Consider the following 23,788-nt stretch of genomic DNA (forward strand, 5'->3'; position numbering starts at 1 on the left):
ATTATTTGCCTGTCTCTTTTACTTGTATTCATAGAAGTACTAGAGGTTTGAGTCCTTAAATTATAAGCTCTGTGGTAAGGTTTTAGGCATATTTACCTCTATCATATCTGCGAACAAAAGTCTAAAAAAATAATAATAGTAAAAGCTTAAACTTTTGTGTTGCTTCTATACAAAATACAGGCTCAATTTTTGAATTAGAGTACACCAAGATACCAATCACTAGAGTTTATTTATATCTTTAAAATATAAAATTGGATGATATAAGTGTAAAACATTTTCAGCCCTTACCTTCATATTCTTTGGTAATGAAAATAAAAATTATGACATCAGCATCCCTTTCAAGCAGGCTAACTGATGCTGCAGCATTATGAGTCATCTCTTTTAACACCAAACTGCTTTTTTAGAAAAAAGTTTTAATGGTGAGGTTTGAGGGTGATACGTGTACAGATCTTACTCTATTCATGGAACAAAGGAAAAAGCAGTAGAAGTTCAGCATTAACTCTATGACCTAGAAAGGTAGCTGCATTTTTTCAACATCTTGAGCTCTTTGCTGATACTACTCATGAACACAGTGGTTTGAGATGTTCAGTCTGCCTGCACTGGACACAGAGGTGTATTGTACATAATTGTGTAAGGCACTGAATAGCTACAGAGTGAGAGTGTTTAGTCAACTGATAGCTGATCTAATCTCTCACCAGGAACTGTGAAGTCCTTCACTTGGCCTGTGCTGGGACCAGCAGCAGAGCAGAGCTGCTGAGCTGCTCCCTTGCTGCATTTGTCGCTGTACTGTCACACTCCCTTGCACTTGCTGCACAGCCATGGTGCTGCTGCCACCAGTGGTGATGCCCCAAGGGTGTCATGGCAGGGTGACTGCATCAGAAACACCCACATGCTGTGGGATCAGGCTGCCCAGGACAGTTCAACAAGGGCCTTAAAAGTAAAGTACTTGGGAATTTTCTTTTCAGAACACAATGTTTCAGTTCAAGCCCACCTTTCTCCTATGCAGTAGGCACTATGGCAGCCTCTAGCTATGGTGTAATGTTTTCTGCTTTGGCAAGGGTTGCTGTGGTGGATGAGGACAGTTGCCCAGTGTAATTACATCATATACTGGTCTTGAATGACTGTTTTGAATTCAGAAATGGTGAGGGCAACTGTTGACACTCTGCAGCACCAACACACTGCTTGCAGAAGGTCTCTTCTCATGTCATCATGGTTGCCACTTGCCTATAAAATTAGTTAATTCCTGATTCCTGTGGATGCCTGGAAGATCAGGTCAGTGTAGCTTGGTTGAACTGCCACATCATCCAGGTCTTCCATCAATCACATTACTGCACGGTGAGGTCCTTAAAGGTTCACATGCTGCAGAGTTTCAGTTTCTCTGTATACGCAGGGGAAGAAGAGTTAGGAATGATGTTGAGATCTTCATTCAGGCCTACAAGGAGCTTTTACTGTTCAGGATTATAATTAATTCATTCTACACATTCTTGTTCAGAGATGGTGATGATTGTAGTTAATTTATGGGGTCTATGATGCAGTCTACCAAATAAATATGTAACATCTGTGGTTTTTAGGGCTTGGGCATCTTCACTAGTGACAAAGCAGCAGTCTCTTCTCAAAAAGGACTATGGTATTGTCAGCCTTAGAATATATGTCTAATTACTGATAGCACTGCTCATTGCTATTCCTTCTCATTGTCCTGCTGTACTAAGTGTTGGTCAAACATGCCCTGAGCTCTTGCAGATAGAGAAAAAATGTGTCTGCAGGTGCCTGGCTGCACCAAACTGCTGAGGGCGGTTTCCAGATCATGACAACTGTAGTCACCACATAATACCACAGTTGTCAGGTATGCATTAAGGAAAGTATAGTAATGCAGCCATAATTTGTCCATAACTTGGAATAATTCAAGTTAGAATGGATGCTGCAGAACAGAGTTGTCCAGGTATCCTTGGTGCAAATTAACATTTATTATAGGGGCAGTGTGGATGCTTCAGGACAAAATAGCAGTCCAAATGCAGACCATTTGCTATCACATAGTACAGTTGCTAACAGCAATTTACCTATACTTCTGAAAATTGCAGTGAGGTATTCTTGGAGATCCTGCCACAGATTCATCTGATCATCCATATAGTACTACTTAAGCCTGGAGGTTTGTCAGGGAAATGACGCTCTGTCCTTTTGAGCTGTTCCCAGTACTTCTTGGTCTAGGAGTTGAAGGAAGCAGTGGAAAAATGAAAGTTAATATCTCTTCATCACAGGTATTTGTGGAGACGGAGATATTTGTTCTTGGTAGTTTGGAGGGGTACAATTCACTGGAAGTTCCCCACACACAGCCTACTGAGACACTCACATCTCAAGGACACTAACTTTGTGTAAACACGTGGGCTGGAATAATTTCTTTAGTGACCATTGCTGAGGAGAATTGCTTGGTGAGCAGTGGTGGGTGCAGTGACAGCACCTGCTGGCAGACATGTGAAAAAAAAGGAATGGCATAATCCTGGAAGTAGCCTGAAAGACCTGACAGCAAGAGCATGGCACATTTTTTGGGAGCGTGGTTCTATTTTTATGATGTGTAGGTAGCAGAACATCACTTACCTGCTTACCTTCAGATGGAATTCCTTGATAGGAATGAGCACCCCATCAGCCCTGTGACCATGCATGATGTGACTGGGTGTAACCCACATGGTGGCATATGTTCTTATCAAAACAAGCACCTGTGGCTGCTGCCTTGCCAACAAAGCAGTACAAGTCATTGTACTTTGTCCTATGGACTTCCACTTTCTTTCCTTCTCAATAAGACTGGAAAGAAAAATTTCCCTCACTTTAGGAGTTTTGTCCAGCCAATGCCCATCACCTTAGCTGCTGTGTGCAGTGTTAGCTGGCCAGTGCTGCCACAGGGGCATGGGAGAGACTGGCAGTGGTGGTCTGCAGCAAGGTCCCCATGTGGAGCAATTCTTATAATCTGTAGCTCAGCATAAACTGGGAAACAATATTTAAATACCATCCTCATGCCTTCATGTTTTTTTTCAATTTCTTGAAGTTGAATAAGCGACCCTTGCCATCTCGTATGAAAACAGCCTTTGGTGGATCATTTGCAGTCTCTTCTTGCTACTGGTGAGTATTCCTGTCAGCAAAGTCCAAGGCATGAATGTAACAGTTTTAAATCTTGATGAATTTCTTAGTCTCCACTTAGATGTGTACTATGTCTTGCCAAAGGTGCGTGTAAATGAGGCAGCTGTTCTAAAACGTGGTCATATGTATTTGTAAGGTGATGAGGCAGGAATGTGGGTATTAGGATATGACCCAAGGGTTGGAAGGGCATGTGAAGTCATGAGGGCTCATCTTTTGCAGGATAAAAAAAACCCAAATAACTGGGATTTTGCATAGGTTGTGCCCATGCAAGGGCAGGGCCTGATGTGAACTATTCTATAGTCTCTGCCCATATTTCTCCACCTAAGAAACAATTTGTTTTGTCCCAGAGCAGAAGCTGAGTGTAAAGTAATACCAATACAGTGGTTGCAGCAACATACAGTGCTGTCTGAAATGGCTGTTTTGAAACTGGTAATTGCTCTCTGTTTTTGTTCTTAATATACTGCAAGAAACTAGGTGTTGTGTATCTTTTTTGCAAATAAACAAGTTTGCATCAAAGACATATTTATTCTATCAATTTATTGTCCTGACGTAATCTGCAGGATCTCAAGTATAGGCTGGTTGCTTTAAGCAGCAGATAGAACACTAATGGAATCTAATTTAAATTTATATTTGCAGCCCTCATTTAGAGGTGCATAAACTTCAAATACAAATACCCTATATTTCAAATGTCAAGTTAAATAATAATTTGCTGGATGAGCTATTGTCTGAAAATACACAACACACTCCCCTTTTGGAATGATACACAAAGATCTTCTGTGCTTTGAAATGATTCATAGCAGATAGGAAGAAAAAGGATCATTAATTGATTCTTCAAATAAAAGATCACAAACTGAGAGATCCTATTGGAAAATCAAATGGACTAAATTTTCAGAGAAGTTTGCTGGCTGAATTTCAAATCAGCTTGATGATTAAACAGCAGGTCATTAGAAGTGCGTTTATGTTAACAAGCGTCTGTAACCATATTCATACTAGGGCAAGGCAAAGTACACAAAGTGTTTGTTATATTATAATTAGTTTAGATTACTTTCCATTATGTATTGGTAAAAGCAGTCCATGGGCTGGCTCATGTTTCAGGTTGCTCTGCTGTTCCTGTTTGTGCAGCAGTAGCTCTGGGTAAGGTATCTGCATGACAATATCTAAAAGCCCTGCCCAGCAGTTTTAAGTAGTGACCTTTGCACTTTTTTGGCTCATGATCCCATACATGCCACCACCCATTCTTATTATCAGACTTTAAACTGAAAATAGGACAAAAGTGATATGAGCAATGCAAGGCTGTATTTCGTAAGAGTCTTTGGGCTCCTTGCAAGCAATCTCTCTGGATTATGCTGCATTAAACCATATTCTTTTTAGTCTATCAGTGCCACTGGAGAAACAGACCTGTAATTCGTAACACCAGAAATTGGTGTTAACTACTTTGCAGTGTTCAAACCTGTTTATTACCCTTACCACCCATACTTTTTACAAGCTGTGTATTCTCATGTGTTCCATTTTTGAAACCCTAGAAATGCTATTTTTTTACTTCTATTCCATTAATTCATTTGATATATGTGAAGGCAAAGTAGTAAGACTGACACTTCTGAAGAATGTTTTAATCCTTAGTGTTATTACATAATTTCTTGATTCGTTTTTATCTGGTGTGGTTTAGCACAGCAGTATGGACCCACCCACTGCATCTCAAAGTGTAATCTCTCTGACACTTAAATGACATTTTTCCATTTTCTTGGATAATGAATAATTTACAATGTGGGCCTGTAAAGAATCTATGTTCGTATTTAAATATCTGTGAAATTTACAGATTCACTTTTTCATTTTGAAAGCTCTAAGGTAATAGAAAATGTTTCACGTACTAGTTTCCTTCTTTTTCCATAAAGAGCTTTTGTTCTGCAGATTGCAAAAACACTTCATAAACTGTAGCTTGTAAGATATATTACTTTTTAAGGTGGTTGGTGGCTCCACTGTCAGAAATTAAAAATGAAATAGAAAAGGAATGCTTAAGATAAGCCTGCCTGTAAAAGGGATATCTGTATGTTCACATATGAGTATAGGTGCGGTCAGAGGAGTCTAAATCATATAAGTCTGGGAAAACATTTGTGAATTAATCATGTATTATGAGTTCTGATGTTAGACTATTTTGTCTCACACTAGAAACAGAAAAAGCTCATTTAAGATTAAAAATGGAAGTGTTAAAGTACAACTGAGTGATACATCAACTATATGAATTAAAAAGAGCCAATGAGAAGAGATAAGGCATCTAAACTCCCATATTGCCAGAGGGTGCAGTGAGACAAACCAAAGAAGCAAGTGCTACACAAAGGTCAGCCCAACTTGGAGGTATGGAGATAGGGGTCTGAGCTCAGGGAGGAAAAGATACAGAGATAAAGGCACACTGTAGACAAAGAGGAAGAAAATATGGAATAGCCTGGAAGATGCAAAGTGGCTACTCTGTCCATCTTGCAAGTCATCTGAAACGCAGGGCAATCTCTTTTTAAAATCTTGTCTGGAACTACATTTTTCTTGCTTCATGGCTTCCTCTCAACATACTCCTTTTCCTTGCATGAGTTGTGGAGTTTGGAGGAACTAGAGCATATTCTTTACAATCAGTTACAAATATGAGGCTTAGAACCAGTCCTGTTCCAGTCATCTCAGCAAAGATCAGCACAACATTGCACTCAGTCACCTGTGCTCTGAGAACAGCATATAGAAATGGTTAATGACTTAGAGCTTCATATGGCAACCAGGGATCACAATTTCTAATAAAAAAATATTCACCCTCCGATCTGACTTTCTTGAAAATTATTATTATCTTGATAATGAGATATTTTGAAAATCATCTGGGCCAAATTAATCAGATAGTGGTAACTGCTTAATTCTACTGAAGTGGTGCTACACAAGTATTTACTGAACAAAGATGTCAACTAACAATTTTATGTTACTTATTAAAGACAGACCCAAGATCAGTTTAGAACTTGTACCAAAACTATACTGTACTTTTCCCAAACTGTACTTCCTTACTGCCAGTATGATGTAAAAAGAGGTTTATTCTTGAATATTTATATGTGTCTTTGTAATATAATGTCATTTTAATACAATATTGTTTCTGAAAAATTGATTCATTATTCTGAACTACTGATCTGGCATAAGCTAAACTGTCATCACTGCCTGATCACACAGCTTCCTACATCATCTTCATCTCTTTCCAGCTTTGAAGTTTCATCATCCTTGTCAAGATCTGGAAGTGCAGCTTAGTATGCGGTAGTGACCACAAATTAGTAGTGGGTAAATGCAATCTTAATGTCTCAGAGAGCAAAGTATTTTAATACTTATCCATTTAAGTTCACAAGCTATACACGAAATACATTGAACCTTCATGAAAACTCTAAAAAGAAATGTGTTTATTGTGCTTCTAATGTGGAAGCAGATGTTTAAGAAAATGTTCCTCAAGAACGAACTTGATGCTTCAGTGCTATGAAGCTTTATTACATTGGTTGTTGAAAGTCAGGAAGTCTGATGTGAGCAGCATGACTTAGAAGAAGGTCTTTTTTCAGACTGGATGCTTTAAGTATGAAATTTGTCATTATGCAGCCAGTCAATGACCTGATTTTCAAACACTATTTACACAGGATTCTATCTGGTCTGCTTTAGATGTTAATTTCATTAAGGATAACACACTGGAAAGACAGATCTTAGAAGCTCCTTGGGGGGACACCACACAGGATGCCTTCAGGCACAATAGCTATCCAATAAGCTCTGTCAGCCTCTTCTCTTAAGGCATTTTTAACACCCTGCATGTTGTCTTGTGTCATGATCCAACATACCCCCATGAGGTAACTGATACTATCATTATCTGAAACTATCTCAGAACAAAGTAAAGGAATTAAGAATAGTGCATCTTTAATTGATACTTATAGGCCTGAATTAGTGATCAGCGACATCTCTATATCCAACTTCTTGTTATCTGTAAAATGTGTGTTTGGAATTGTTCATGATTTTGTAATGAAGACTATTTTTGTACAGCATACTGAGTGATAATGTAAAAGCAGCAGAGAAGAGCTAGAAAGTAGTAAGTTGGAGTTCAGAAAAAAGACTGTTTTCTTTTGGCTGACAATGTTATATAAAGATTTCAGAATTAAGAATAGAGACAAAGTTTACTTTAAATTTCAGTGCACCCAACTTAACCTTTCAGAGCTTTGCAAACTGGGAAGCATTTTGGACAGACTAGGATAAAAGTATCTTTTCAGTCAAAACATATAACTGCTCTTCAAGTTAATTACAGAATGATTGCTCAGAGATATAAATTTTCACACTATTCTACTCCACTCTCTAATTGTGAGAGTAAAACTTTGTACTATCATAGTTACAGAACAAAAACTGTGGACCTTTAACAGAAAAGTTAACGTTTGCTAGAAGGGTATAACATCTCATTATATATTAATTTAGTAACAGCTTTTAAAAAGAGCAGTACACCTTCTCTCATATTTATTACTTCATTTGAATGACATCAAGAATGGCTTGTTCTGAATTAAAGAAAGACTTGGAGGTTGGTAATTTAATTGGAGGATAATTCAGTTTCTTCACCTAGAAGTAACTAAGGTTAAAATCATATACAGCCAAATTATTATTTTAGCCACACTTAACTGTTACTTTTTCCTAATAGTGATATAATAAATCCTTTTTAGTTATTAGTAGTTCAGCTTGAGAGAAAAGCTTTGTGTGAGCTTCGTCTGGATTGCAGAAAAGTAACATTTATTTAAGTCTTCAAAAGAAGAAAAAGATTTATTGTAATTATAAAACTTATTTCTGTACCTACTCTAGATTTTGTGACAAGTGACTTAAACATCTCTATTTGTGCTTTCCCAGTGGAAGAATAGCCACGGGAATATTCAGTTCTGCATAATTAATATTTGAAACCATAATACATCTGAAATGTAATACACTTTCTGAATATAGTTCTCTCTTTACCACAAGGTTACCTTGCTATTTGCCTAAAAGTATTTTGATCAGAGAAGTAATATTATAGATTATACCCTGGTAGGTTAATCCACTTGTGCTTCTGCAATTTTAGAATTACAGTGAATTTTGGAAAAGAGAATACGGTAGAAAATTAATATTAATCAAGGAGGAAATGAGTGTTTCTTACATTGTAGAGCAACAAAATTTTTGTGGTCTATCCCAAATATTGAAGTGCATGTCTCCAGTTAATTTGTTGAGAGATCCAGTTTGCATTTAGTCATAGAATGTCAGTAAAATAACCCTTTAAATTTGAGCTCCCTTTTGAGCTACAACTTAGAATCTCCCAGTGATAATAACTTTGGTGGAACACAAGGAGGAAATGTAAGCTAAGTTCTCCAGAAAATCAGAATTTAAAATGGGGAGGGGGGAGAAAAAAAAAAGGCGTTTTGTGTTTGAATTTATAATTATCTGTCTGTTAAGGATGAAAGGATGCTTTTGACAGGAGGCTTGAAATCTCTCCTTCCCCATGTGCTAAGAAGAATAATTCGGTGCAACAGACTCAGTATTAGTAATACTTCTGTAATGGCAGAAGGTAAGTGAACCTAACAGCTCTCTGTGCAAAGTGATTCTATTTTATATTCATACCTATGTGGTTTTTGTTTGTAAAGGATTGGAGAAATATCAAAAGCACCAAAGTAAAACAGAAGAAAATGTTATGTTCTTCGGTGTTTTTGAAATCACATTGTAAGCACCTGACTCTGTTTTTTAAATCATAAAGATGTATCAGAAGAAATACACCATCCTACCTGAGTAATGTACATGGACTTTGTTTTCAGTGTTTGCAGTGCATTCCTCAGCTTCCAGTTGTTGTTGAGAAATGATGGATGTAGAAAACATTTGAAAAGTCTTTAACGAAATCTGGGTTTTCTTGCATGTTATTATCACATTTGTAAGATGTTCTTTACTATGTTCTTCACAGAGACCTGGCTTTACTTAGCACATCAGATATGCTTTGAGGAAGAATTAGAGGCAAATTGATACAGGAGTGGTTTTCTGCTTGATTTGTTGCAGAAGGTGAAGATTACTGGATCAGCAAGGCTGGGAATTATAAAGGGAAAAATTAGTTTTATACTCAGATAACGGAATACATTCTGGAAAATTGATTTCTGTCTTGCCTTTCATAGCTGGACTTTTACAGAAACAGAAGTCTGTCATTGTTCTGATCAACTTTAAAAATTAATGTAAACAAAAATACCATGATCAACTAAGTTGTGTGTACAATAGTAGCACTACTATAAAATATAATAAAAGTCATTTTTAGAACTGTAGTGAGTCTTAAAATTGTGGTTTTCTTTTCTATCAGTTTCTAAGTTGAAAAATACTAATGGAAGACATTTTATAATGTTAATAATTTGAGGTTTGCCCAGCCAAATTTTTAAGTGAATTTATTGCTGCAGTAGTTTTGAATGTACTGGTTCTAACGTTTTTAGAAATATTGTTGACATACAAAACAAGTTCATGAGCAAATAGTTTCATTATACAAAAAGAACCATTGTAACAAATTCTCTTATGCTGTTGTTATCCAATTCTTTCTTACTGTCCTCATTGTCATTCACCATAGAATTTAAAAGCTCTTTCTAAACTTCTCTGAACTTGGACATGAATGTGTTGAATTACTGCCTGGGTTGGTCAACACATCCAGCTCCACTACCATTGCTTGTGAATACATCCATAATGATGGCTCCATAATGCAAGTGAATCCATCAGGGTTGTATACAAAATAAGGATAGCTATCAGGAGGAGCAATAAAGTTCTCAAAGTGTTGTAATGAGGCTTCCTGAGTTTATCAAGTATTTTCCTGAAGATTCAGCCTGTCATCTGTAACTAGTATGTGAAATTCAGTGCTGTCAGTTGAATGCCCTGACTAAACCCATAATTTTAAGAACTTATTAATATAACCAGCAAAGCCGAAAGTGCCTGTGGATTTCTCGTGGATGGCAGGGAATGAAATTGAGGGGTAACCAAACTTAATGTTTTATTCAGTGGATAATGTAATATGTTTATTTAGCAAAAATATTTTTCTGTATTTAGCAAGAATCTCGTTCTGTATTTAGTAACTTTTGCTAGTAATAAAATGAATTTTTGTGCTGACTACTCCCAAGAGAGCAGTTTGTGGACAAATTCAGTATGCAAATACATGCTTACCTCAGCCTTTGCTTTGCATTTTTCCATCAGGAATAGAATTCTCTTTGGATTTCTTTGTTAGCTTTAGTCAAGAGTAAGATTTGGCTCATTTTCTACAGCCTTTGAAGGCAGCTCATTGATTTCAACTAAATTATTGCCTCCTTGATGACAGACTACTGCAGAAAGTGAGTGCTTCTGTGCAGCCTCCTACTCGCCTGCCTGATATCAGACAGTAATAACTCTTCAAGAGAGAATCGGTACAGAATTTAGAGATTGTTAATTGCTGGGTTTATACACCCCAGACCAGTTGTACTCCAAATTTCCTCCCATTATTTTAATAGTTGATATTTCTGTGCAGGAAAGTTTAAATGGCATTGGTATTAACTACTACTGTTAAGAAAATATAAATTTTCGCTTGGTGGGACTTTTTTTCAGCGGTACTCATTGCAAAAATGTTAATGTCTTTAGAAGCTATTTCATAGTAGCAGTTAAGAACCTTTTTAATCAAAGCTGTTTGCAAGTGAAGAAAGTGTAGCAGTTCTGTTTTAGTTTGTTTTTTTTTAATTAGAAATTAAATTAGAATTTTAATTAGAAATTACTGAGATTCAGTGGACAGTCAAGAGTTTATTCCTGAGCTGTAATCATTTGTGTTTAATTGCAGCCCACATTTAAATTCCCTAGCCTAGAAATTTTAAAGAATGTGCTACTAACATCATGATACCAGGAGTTTACTTTTGCATTGATTTATATCTTGGTGTGGTGAAAAATAATTGTGAAAATGTGGCGTGTGATAGCTTTTCATTGACTCTGAGTTAACATCTGCAAATAAAGCATATTCCTACAGAAGACTAATGTCCCCAGTTAGAAAAGAAATCATGTTTATATATAAATTAAGAGAAATGTTTCTTAATTATGGTGTCTTCATATTCTGCTACTACTCATGTCTGCTAATTTGTTTTAGCTGTGAATGACTTCACATATAGAGTAGGCCTAGCTATGGTTCTTAAAGCATTTCAAGAAGTTTGATCTAATTACAGAGTTCTGAATCAAAAATTTCCTTCAGGTAATTCTTACAAACCATCTAAAGAAATTCATACAGAAAAGTTATTGTACAGAAAAGTTATTGTTTCACAAACAAAAAGCTGAATTAATAACCAACCATTCCTACCTTCCACAATTTAAGGCTATAAACAGGCCAACGTTGTGATTTTGCACAAGTCCCTGGCTGATGACTTTGAGAAGTTCTGCCATGCAAATGATGGACCCCTGCCACTGCTGTACAGAAGTCAACCAGGTGAACTGGAAATGTCCTTCCCTGAGTAGTGATTCTGATATCAGGTAACTACAGACCAACTCTGCTGGCCAATATTCTGAAGTGAATGCTGGTGGTGATTAGGAGAATTTGAGGAAAAAGCCTGATTACACTGCTGAGGATTTTGAACAATGTTCTTTTCTTGGAGTTATACCTTTGAGTGAAAACCATGTATAACAGCCTGATTATCTTGTTCTTGAGCCATATGTTATGATAATTGTCAGTATTGCAAGTATTTCTCTAATCCAAAGGTGAAATTTTGTGTATTTTTAAATATTTTGCAGTCTGAGCCCACAGAATTCAATAATAGGGTTTTATATTTGTTTTATTTACTAGAAACATGGCCATGGTGTCTGTACAATACTTGTAGAATCTTTGAAATTTGAAACATACACTCCTATGGTAAACACTAAAAACAAGGTTTAAACCAGCTCCCTAATTTTTTAAAGCTTGCAAAAAGATATGCATATGGGGCCTTTACCTATAAAACCCAAAAATCTCAAACTCTAACATTCTGTCTGCCAGCTTGGTTTTGTGCAGAATAAGATGTTCTGGGGGTTTTGTCTGTGTTTGTTTCATTATTAGTCAGAAAGAACAAAATGGATAAAGCAGGCTATATTGTGTGGTTTCATACTGGGTTTATGTCAATTCAACCAATTCATCTTGTTTTTAAAAAAAAAGTGACAAAGCTGTGATAACTTATTTCACTAGGACTGACTGCCAGCAGTATAGAAAATATGAGCATGGAGCTTGTACTGGGTCACTGAAAAGCCTTAAGGAGTATTCTGAACAACTCAAGGACATGGTGACTTTTTATTTAGGCTGCAGCTTCTCTTTTGAAAAAGCAGTCCAAAAAGCTGGCATTCCTATCAGAAACGTTGAGCAAAAATGTAATGTAAGCATGTACAAAGTAAGTATATGCACACACACGTAATCTTTGTTGTAATTTTGCCTGTGAGTTTTGCCCATATTCAGATTAGGTGCATATACGTTGTTCAAATCAGAACTTTTTTCTTCTACCTACACAGCAACTTAAGGCATGTGCTAGTGCTGAGCAAATGAAAATATAGGGTAACATATTCCCAGCCTCAGTTCAGTGTAAGGCCAATCTGCTTTTTTATTCCTTTTTTTTTGTGACAAAGCTTTCCCTGTTTCCTGTAGCAGCCATTTCATGTGGATTCTTTTCTGGTTTTCCCTCTGTTTCACCCAGTGACCAAGTACTGTTCTGACCATGTCTTTACATGTGTCCTGCTCTCCTTACCAGCTCATGTTTGCAGTTGGAGTATTCCTTTTATAAACCATGACAATAGTGGTTTTTTCTGCATGACAGCCACATTCTGGAGTTTTCCTGTAGACAGCAGAGCCTTTAAACTGCAAATCCAGGCCTCTGGGCCAGAAGATGTTCCCAAAGACTTGAGGTGCCTACCATAGCACTGAAAATTAAGACTGTGCCCAAAAAGTTTGTGGTGTACATTTTAATGGTAAAAGAAGTCTTAGAATAATTCTGGCTCCAGTAAATAAGCCCCTTAATACTAAGAACATTCAAGTATTCATCTGCATGCCTTTTTCATTTAGTTCAGATACTGAGCTAGTGTAGAAAGGTTAGTGTTGTTTTCAGTGTTATCATTACACAATCTATGCTATGCTCCTGGTCAAAATGATGGTGCAAGTGTATCTCATGGGTGAGTCCTTCTACCAAGCTTAAAGAAAACAAAATACAGCTATGTATCTGCTTCTAGAATTTCAGAATTAGGAAAATTTTATCGTTTATAGCACATTAGTGCTGTGAAGAACTGCATAGTGTGTTTATTCAGTGACAGGTGTGATTATTATTATCATTATAAAGGCTTTAAATGAACATTTTCTCGACAGCTCTAGCTCTCTGGATGTCTTGTTTATGTTCAACTGCAACTCAGATATGTGACATTTTTTCCTAAAAAGCTGACCTGCTTTCTTTCTTAATAGAGAAGGTGCCTCAGCCTCCCAGTTGGTCAGGATGACGAATTCCATAGAGCTTTTGTAGAGGCATGAGATATTTGTATTTGTATTTGTATTTGTATTTGTATTTGTATTTGTATTTGTATGGAACTGTCATGCAGCTTCTGTACAAGAGGGTATTGCCATCAGCAGTTGCTGACCCTGCCATGTTACCAGGCACTGTATTCAACTACAGAGGGTAGAGTCAGTGTAAGTAGATTTGTAGGTGTGCCATAATTTTCTATTAGCTTTTTCACCTTCTGTGGAGGGAACACACCATTGTTTTCAGACAATATTCAGTATACTGAGCTCATCTTTCTGTGTGCACCAAAACAAGGAATGCATTAAGCTGAAAACTGTAGTGATCTCACTTCAGAGTGCTGGAGCTAAATGATGGAATCTTAAAGGAAAATATACAGGATCCCAAGATTTTTTTTTTTCAAAATAATTTACAATGAGTGTTAGAATGCAGCCTTTCTAAATTCAAGTGCAGCATAAAGATTTAGATTTATTTATTCTGACATTTTAGAAGTATTGTTCAATATTCCTGCTAACACTGGATTCTTTTGAACTGCCAGACATCTGTGCCTTGCTACAGCATTTCTATGTTTTACTGCAACTTAGTAGTCACAATGAGACCTATTCCTGAAAGCAAGTTGGGAGCAGCTGTGCTAGCAACGGCAGAATTAACCAATTCACATAGGTGACCCTGGTCAGTGCTTTTCATTTCTCATTCTGCATACACCTGGCTGTGTATACAAGTGAAGGGGGAAAGCATGGGAAGTGGTAGGACTGAAATGCCTGCACCACTTAATCTGTTTTAATCCTTTCTAATATTCACAAACCCGAATATAAAAGGAAAAAGGAAGAAAGAAGAAAAAAATTAAAATGGTTTTATGTGAGCTGAACATGCAGCTTTCTTAGATAAAAGATAGTTGTCGGATATAGATAAGTTATCTGGCAGGGGTGGTTTTGGTAAAAAGTGTAATTACAAGTTTCTGAAATGTGTGCAGTTTCATTTGTATGTGAATACTTTCTTGCTGTCAGAGATTCCAGTGACAGGATAGCAATGACTGACAGCATGGGGAGAAGTATGTATGGAGGCATTTTGTGTCTTAGTGGTTGAATGTAAAAGTAAATACTGCATTATTTTAAAAAATACTGAAATAGCATACAATGAGCACAACACTTAAGTCAAAATGAATAGAAATATGACAAGTTTTTTTTTTTTAATCTAGTTTGAACAAAAATGAAAAAAATAAGAGAGAAGGACCTGTAATATGAAGATAGATTGCAATAATTTCCCCCCTGCTGTCAGAAGTTTGGTTATCATGGGCTACATACACAGCAGGATCACACTGCAGGGCATGGAAGGAGATGTCATTGGTTAACACAACAGTCCAGTAATGTACTTGAGTAACATATCTGAGTACTTAAGCCTGACAAACTAGTAATAAGTCATTACAAAAGAGTAAACTAACATATATACAGATTATATAAACTAATTTCATAAAAGAGAGTGGTATATTAAAGCATCTGAAGAATTTAAAACCAAGGGAAGATAGCAAGTGCTTAGAATGACCCAGATTATTGCAAGTAGGTGTTAGAATAAAGCAAAAGACAATTTAATGAAAGTCAGCTGAAAGTGAAATGTATTTATCTAAGACAGAGAGGAAAAGAGAGATTGATCCTTTCTCTAGCTAAAGAATATAGGAAATTACCACAGTAGAAAATGTGTTCTAGAAAGAACTCATTTTGCATTGCAAACATTTATTCTTGTTTGCCAGTGCTATGAATAGAATTCTTCTGTTGATCCAGAAGATTTATATTATCTTGGAAACTCAGCATAGATGTCTAAACTGCATTTTGTTGCAGAAATAAGGTAAATACATTTTTACTGGTGTTACTGAGTAGAAAAAAGGGGAAATCAAGTCAATTCAGGCTCTGAGAATGTGCACTCAAAGGCAAACTAAATGTTCCACTTTAGGGGAACTTGAACTTTTGAACTCTTAACTCAGTGTCATTGAATGATGTTTGGGGTCCACTCCCCCAGCTTTGCAGTATTACTGCTTAATTAGAATCACTCATTATTTCATTTTTGATCAATTCCAGGTCTGTTGGGAATACAAGATCTTTCTAAACCAGACTATGGAGATCCAGTTCACCTTAACCCTGGTGACATTCCAGTGTTTTGGGCCTGTGGAGTAACAGGAATAGAAGCAATTATCAACTGCCGTATGTGCTGCTTAGAGTCTCTTTTTAAATTGTCCCTTGATCTCTTTTCTCTCTCTCTCTGTTTTATTTTACTTTTTAAAAAAGGATACTGAATTGGCTGATTAGCAGGCTTGATTTTTGGGGAAGATAAAAAATACCCCAAACAACAAAAAGCCTTTGGCAGGAGAGTTTTTGTTGTGAAATACAGGTCTGCTTTAAAGAAAATTCTTACTGAAATTTCACCACTTTTATGTGTTTTTAATGTTTAAGTCTACAGCTCTGGCAATATCAAAACATCTTTTTTAGCATTATAAAAAAAAAAAGAGAGCTTTAAAGGCATTAATTTTTAAGCTTCTTTCTTTTAAAATATTATTTTGTACTACATTGAAGTAAAGCAATAGTAAAGAAAAAAAAATAATTAATAAAAAGAGAGAAGCCAGAAATCTTTCCAAAATGTTGTCAAGAGCTAGCAAATTGATTGACATGGAAAAGTGTCATATGGAGAATGTTGAGCTTTTAGTTTTCTCCAAAATTAAGTAAATGTGACACACTTTACATAAGTGAAACTTTTTCTTCTGTACAGTTTTTATGCACTGTGTGCAGTCATTTATGCACGTATGAGCACAAAAGGAAAGAAAATGCAACAAAACTATAATAACAGTATTATATACTTCTCTAAGTCACTAGTGAGGAATGAAATACTCTATTTTCATTCTTACTGAAAAAGAAGCTTAAAAATAATAGGCAATATATTTGGGAGAACTCTGGGAGGTCATCTGCTTTGTCCTTCTCTCCTTACAGGATCCTTGTGGTTTCTTACAGATGTTTATCTGAACTTCTCTCAATACCTGCTCTAATATGTTCAGCTCTAGGAAGAGTTCTTACAATCTCTTTTTTCCAGTCCCAAATCCATGCTGAAAATCCTATTCTTTCCTGGGTTCTTCAGCAAAACTGTTCATCTTCCTCACACGTCCTTGTTGTAGGGAAAAGAGAAAAAAATTGCCAATGTCTCTCAAATCTGTTGCACAAGTGGCTGTCTATCCTGCCCTTGCCTGGAACAGACTTTCACTTTTGTTTATTTCTCCATTTTCTATATTTAAAGCAGTTGTTATTAGCACATTCCAGGAAATTTTTGGATAGTTTTTATTTTGTTGTGCTACATTCTCAGCTGGGACATTTAAAATCTGTCACACCACCAGTACCCATGCTTTAGATGAATCTGCTAGCTGGTTACAAAAAACCTGTCTGCTCACAGGGTTTGGTGAGGTATTGTAAACCTCAACAACCATGTTCCCCAGGTGCTTTAAACTGCTAGCCATAGAGTCCAAACAGTTGTAGCTCAAATGAAGCACATGTGTACTTAGTAGAGAAACATCTCCACTTTCACCCTCCTAACAAAGGAAGTTTTGCTTGTTTATGTATACCAGTTATGTACCAATTTTGCCAAATCAAGTATTACCTAGATTCAGACTTTTGGAATCAGTATAAAAACAGGAAATATTTTCAGCTTAGGAAGCAACTATGCTGTCAGGTCTAAAGAAGCTTATTTTTCTCCAGGGTTTTAGAGACTACTCGTATTTCTTTGGCTGACGCTTACTGATCCACTTTTGTCATTACTTGCCAGTTTAAATTCCCATGGTTTAACCCCAGCCAGAAGGATGAGGGAGAGAACTGGAAGGCTGAAAACTGGAAAACTCATGCATTGAGATAAATATAGTTTTGTAGGGAAAGCAAAAGCCATGCATGCAAACTGAGCAAAATAGGGAATTAATTTACTGCTTCCCAGGGGCAGGCAGGTGTTCAGCCATCTTCAGGAGACCAGGGCCCCATCACAGGTCATAGTGACTTCGGAAGACAAAGGCCATCACAGCAGACCTTTAGGAAGGGTACCAGAGTTCATTCTTAGGTTGCCTCAAGTTTAGACCAAATAGGACATTGTGGAAAAAACTGATGTCACCTACACACATGAGCTTTTTAAAAGTGAAAAATTTTCAGCTGTACATAGATACATTTCTTTCTCAAAGTGTATTAATTGCTCAAATGTAACTTATCTCCTCTTTTTATAACTGTCATCAGGCAAGGACTCTATTGTTAATATTAAGTGGCTTTTTGAAATTTTATCAACCTATAATTTGTTACATTGCAATAATAACATTTAACTGAATTTTTTTCATTCATTTTAGGAACTCCATTAGCTTTTACTCATTCTCGTGACTACACATTCATCACTGACCTAGAGAATGACAATGTCAGATCCTTAGGGGGAGTCCCACAAGTCCACTGCATCGCTCAAGATCCTCTGCATTTCAGCATTGTGTCAGCAGAAGCAGCCCAAAAGATAAAGACTCTAGAGACCCTAATTGGAATAGATCCAGGTAAAACAAAAACTGTCTCCCTTTAATGGATTAGTTATGGGGTAGATACCACCTATCTGGCCTTTTAAGATATTTTAAATTCAAGAACACAGTAAAAATCTAAAAGGGATTAAAAGAATTCTTTATGGAATACAGTGAGTTTATATAATTAGGTCTTATATTTTCTGTTACTGTAGTTAATATCAGAGTCTGGCCAAAATCATTCATTGTGGACAACGGAATATCTGATCTTGATGCCTGTATGCTCCCAAAGTACACAGAAGCAGACTGGAGAGTCCACAGGGAATAAGAACTGTTACTGAGTAAAACTGAAATTGTATGTGAAGTACAGGGCACCTCAGCTTGCTGGTAACAGCTACATGGGTATTCACTATGGAGTACATAGTTCTTTACATATAGTCATGACTACTGTGGTCCTACCAGAGAATTCTAGTAGTTGCATGTGTTTTTCAAACACCACTCTCTGACAGGTGGAATTATATTAATTTCTGCTGACATATCCATCACTGAGGTGCTGTATGATGGACCAAAGTGACCAGGTCACCAAGGAAGGTTGAGCGGTGGGGCTGCCTGTGCATGCAAGGAAGAGAGGGAAGTAAAGGCACACTGAGTAGAGCAACCATTCCTAAAATACACACTGAGTTAGTCCCTCTGGCTGCTGTAAAGTCTGAGCTCAGTGTGCCATAAATTATCTGAAATCCTCTGTAGGCAGTAGTGGAAAACAGCTTACGCCCAGCACTCCCAAGCTCTGGGTTTGGGCTGTGTGCATACATTTGGATCTGTTTATTTTTACTCACAAGGCCTCTCCTTTCCCACTCTCTGGAGCTGGCTTGGCACGATACCATGCTCTGCAGAAATACAGAACGTAACTTAAAAGTTAGTTTATTTTATTGCTAAAGGAGAGTACAGTACTTTGTCTCAGTTAATATACCCCGCTTCTCAGAGACTTGTATTCTGCTTATGTTAATTTTAAGTTTTCTGAACTTTTTTCTCTGTCCATTATCTGTGTATTGCCTGTGTGTTATTTAGAAGGAACAGAGGGAGAAATGCCAAAGGGGAAATTGAGGAACAAAAGAGGAAAATGTGGGGGTGAGGGGAGCAAGAAGGATGAGTCTACAAGGAGACTGAAAAACACCAGTGAAGACTTACCTCTATAAGCCCATCATGCTGGTACTCATGGTTTTCTTGAGTACTAGCAAATCAAAAGAACTGAGCTGTGAACTTTTTTCCAAGTGACAGGGAAGAAACATGGGATAGGAAGTGTTTGAATAATGAAAGCCATACACAGATAATAGTGTTGCCTATTTAGGGACTGACCCATGAGAAGAGACTTCTGTTAATATTCACCTATTTCTCAAGGTCTGATAACGTGGTTGTCTGCTACATGAAGTGTTACAAGAACTTCTAGTAGTCACCTAGCTACCACTGTATTAATTGAGTTTAGGAAACTTGCAATGTCTCTGAAACTTCACTTCTGAGATTAATAATTTCATTAAGTGAAATTTATTTGGGAATTACTTCTTCACAAAGGGGATGGAGTTAGATAGAGACAAAGGACCAGTTCACACATCTGAAGTCTGCATCAGAACTTCTGTAAGGTCTGGAATGCTTGAGTTGCAAACCAGCTTACGTAGCTAAACATAGCAGGACTGTCAAAAGAAAACAGAGGGCCCAAGGAAAGGAAACAATATGCAATAACCTCTCAGAAAAAGCTATTTACACTTATACTTAGAAATGCTAAGTATAATAATTTTCAAAAGCTGACATTCTTAACCTGGAAGCACAGCCCATTATCTTCATTACTCATATCCTAGATCTTCTTAGTTTTCGTGAGGAAATTACCCCAATTCCTGCCTTGACCAAAGGTTTTTCTCTCTTTTTTTTTAAAACCCATTTTATGTCACTAAAGTATGTACTTTCACCCAGAGGGAAGCTTCAAAAGGAGAGTGATACATTGAAGTGTACTGCTCTCTTTAAATCCACTCGTCTAGGAGAGCGGGGCGTAAGGCACCTGCAGCACCAGGGTGAGCTGCTGGGGGCCTGCCTGGCCATGTCCCACGCAGGGTCCGTGCTGATAACAACGGGATTTCCCACCCACTCCACCCAGCAGCCGCCCGAGGAGAACGACGGCCCCCCGGGAGCCCTTGCCATTGCAGCGATGCTGCAGGCCTTGGAGAAACAGGTTGCCATGGTTACAGATCAGAGAGCCATGGATCTGAATAAAAAGATTATTGAAGAAGCTGTTCAACTAGGTAAGAGACATGGGTTTTTCAGTTTTTTATCTTGCTAATTTGAGCCAAGGTTTGCTTCAGTTATAGTCTGTCACTTAGTCCCGGACTTTTTTTCCTAGAGAATGAATAAGAATTCATCCTCTAAGCTATGCTCATCATTGCTACGATGACATTTTGTTAACCTACCTGGCACCAAGTTACTGTATACATACATATCTGGGTACTGATCCTGGATAAGTTGCTTGTAATAAATTTTGGATATCTGTTCTTACTCTTGTAGACATGTTCTCTACTGCAAGGTCCCATTTAACAGCATTTACATCTGAACAAGTTTATAGGAAGGATATAGGGAGCTCATGAAGATCTGTGTAAAGACCTTGAATTCTTACTGTTCTAACAATTTTGCTTTCTTTTTTTAAGTTACTCAAAGATACATTAAAAAAAAAAGTATGTAGTATCTGAATTTCATTTTGCTTTCCCGTAGGAATCCTGAAGAAGCCCATCCCTCTATTGAGTTATCAAAGTGAAAGTGCCAATTCAGCTTTAATGTTTTTGTGTGAGAATGGGAATCCTGGAAGACCTAGGTATGTGTATTCAGTTTTTGAGAACAGGTCACACCTGTACCGTGCAAAATTATAATAAAAATAAGAATCATGGTCTAAGAAGGCACAATGGCCGCAAGTAAATCCTTAAGACTTTGAATGCACAGAACAAACTTTGAAGCCAAACACTGTTACTGGAGCATACACAGAGTTCAGAATTCGACATTATTCTGCAATTATGCACTTCTGGAGTACAAAAAATAAACAATTCTTCATATATCAATAGTTCTTTTCCTTAAAAAAATCTAAAAGCTTTCAGCTGTTATTCTATAAGTAGATATGTACACACTATATTTTTTTACCAATTTTTAAATTAGAAGATCAAAAAGTATTATACCAAAGTCAGTGAAAGAGCTAAGAAAAGTGCTGTGGAAAGTGTGCATTTTCTAGAGCTTTAGCTCTAGTCTGACAGCTAGGGAATCTGATCTGACTTAATAAAATGTCATGTGTTTGTAATGATTAGGGTTAATGCACTGGAGACTTTGCTAAGTAGCTGTATGCTCATTTCATTACTTAGCATGCAACTTATATTTCTTTGAAGTAGGCATACGTTGCTCATTTTTATTGATCTTTCCTTGTAAAGTATTTTAATGTAGTTGCCTTCAGTTTGCGTTCTTTAATAAAAAGGTCTTTCACCCTGATATTTGCTTCATTAACTTACTGAATTCTCATTTCTTTCTGCAGGTTAGTATGTACTGTAATAGTATGCATGCTACTGTCTTCATTTTTATGTGTTGTTTTATAGCTATGCTTAATAAAAGTACAGTCAGATTCTATTTAAATTGGTCCCATAGTCCCAAAAAGCTGAAGTAAGTAATTTTTTTAAGTATACGACTAACCTGCTGAAGGTCTCAGGAATCACTGTAGATACCCACCCACAAGAACATTAAGTAATCAGAATTAGTAATCTCTTAACAGTAAAAATGGAGAAACAGAAGCAAAATAACTTAATTGCAGTTAAGTTAACATGCAGTGCAGAACTGAGTACTATAGTTCTACTTAAAATATAGGACAGCTGCAGTACATCTGTCTACTTTCATAACCAGCAAAACAACCATGGACTTAAAAAATAAATCCCCCAAATCTAAAGACCCAAACTCAAACATTGTCTAACTAGAGACAGATTAATAATTGCCAAGCAATGTACTTTGAGCAGAGAATGTATTTGCATTAACAAGGATTTTGATGATCATTAATTTTCCACGTTTTTTCTTTCTTTGAATACACTTACAGAGACTAATATTTTACAAGATACCATCTGCTTCAATGTGAAACAGAGCCAGGCCAGATGGCTGACCCAAAGGATTGCTGGCTAGGAGGATTGCAGGAACTTGTCCATTTCTTGGTAGCAAATGTGGTTTGAGGGAGCTGCACTAAAGCTATTTAAAAAACTTAAACCAAGCTTTGAAAAAAAACCCATAGACAACTACACTCAGAATTAACAAAACAGTATCCAAGTTTTACCTTGAATCCCAAATGGTCAAAAAGTAGAACCAAGCACAAGCAGCCAAGAGAAGTATTTTTCAAGTGAAAATGACAGCTTTGACTTCTCCCTTCTGTTTTTTCATTCACTCTAACCAGATTTGATCACCTGGTAGCAATAGAGCATGCTGGGATGGCTGCTGATGGCAATTATTACAATGCCAGGAAAGTTAACATTAAACATCTCGTGGACCCCATAGATTTTTAGCTGCACAAACCATTCCAGGAATCACAACAACAGGTAAGTGTGACTTTGTGTGATGTTCTCAGAAGCAAGAGAAGCACAGAGCAGGAATTCTTTCTGGTAGTGAAGGGGAGGAGGAGACAGATGCTGAGTGGTTGCTTTCAGGCTGCAGCTCTTTGTTGTGATTGGATTTGAAGACACCATTGCTGGAGAAAAATTACAGGTTTCTATTGAAGGATTCTCACAGCCAAAAGAAAAAAAATATTTTATTTCAAAGTTATTTAAGGACAAAAAAGCAAAAAAAGCAAGCCCAGATGTATTACCTATACATAAGTCTATGTAAGTCCAGTTTTTGATAGTGACTTTATTCTGTATTTTTTGTTTTTAAGGCAACACAGAACATAAATGGTTGTTGGATGGTAGCATTCCTTCTTAAAGTATTGGGTTTATGATTGTTACACCTAAGTTAAAACAGCAGTCTGGATAGAATCTTTGTTTATATTGTCTTTAGCAGTACAATCCTTTAAGCAGGGATTACATATTTGCATCTATTAAAGTAGTGCCTTCTCCAACAAAATATGTGCATACAGCAAGAATCTTGAAAGGAATGCCTTGTCGTTCCCACCAAAACAACATTGGCCTTTGATAATGCCTCTAATGAGAATGTTTTTGTCAACATGCTCCTCCTCTCTTTAGGCAACAAGCTTTTTTTTTTCTTGAAAACTAATTTATATCTGGTTTGGAAAAAGTATGCCATAGACAATATCCTTGTACAATCAAATGCTTCCTGCTGCCATGTGTGGCCCAAATGAGACTTTTGGAGATATATAATCTCTGTAAATATTAAAATCAAATTAGAAAGAAGTACCCATGCCAGACTGATTTCTGTCAAATCATAACATCTGCTGATTTAGCTTTTTTTCTTCTTATAGTGCTGTGGACTCACTCCTAAGTATTGCTGAAGGCATGGGCACTTAGACTTCTCAGTTTTGTTGTTTTTCAAATAGTTCCACAGAATTTAGAGAGCTTCTGCAGAGATAATGCATAGTCTGATTTCACTCTATTGGTATAATTTAAAAGCTGTGTAGCAGAGGACTTCACCAATATGTGTTATTATTGTAAAATTT

At 36.8% G+C, this 23,788-nt stretch overlaps 1 protein-coding gene across 1 annotated transcript in view; it reads left to right on the forward strand.

The window, feature by feature from the left end:
* The first annotated feature begins 2,971 nt into the window (after positions 1-2,971).
* Positions 2,972-23,788, forward strand: part of DGLUCY (D-glutamate cyclase) — a 36,272-nt gene continuing 15,455 nt past the window's right edge. Inside the window, 13 exon segments of the mRNA XM_077783986.2 lie at positions 2,972-3,111; positions 8,581-8,692; positions 11,468-11,583; positions 11,585-11,622; positions 12,308-12,506; positions 14,152-14,261; positions 14,263-14,285; positions 15,686-15,808; positions 17,971-18,162; positions 20,154-20,414; positions 20,878-20,977; positions 22,577-22,674; positions 22,677-22,718. Of these exon segments, the coding sequence (XP_077640112.2) occupies positions 8,590-8,692; positions 11,468-11,583; positions 11,585-11,622; positions 12,308-12,506; positions 14,152-14,261; positions 14,263-14,285; positions 15,686-15,808; positions 17,971-18,162; positions 20,154-20,414; positions 20,878-20,977; positions 22,577-22,674; positions 22,677-22,718 (1,405 nt within the window). The 5' untranslated portion in view covers positions 2,972-3,111; positions 8,581-8,589.

This window comes from Lonchura striata, chromosome 5 (assembly GCF_050655825.1).
Source record: "Lonchura striata isolate lonStrDom1 chromosome 5, ASM5065582v1, whole genome shotgun sequence".
NCBI classification, from domain to species: Eukaryota; Metazoa; Chordata; class Aves; order Passeriformes; family Estrildidae; genus Lonchura; species Lonchura striata.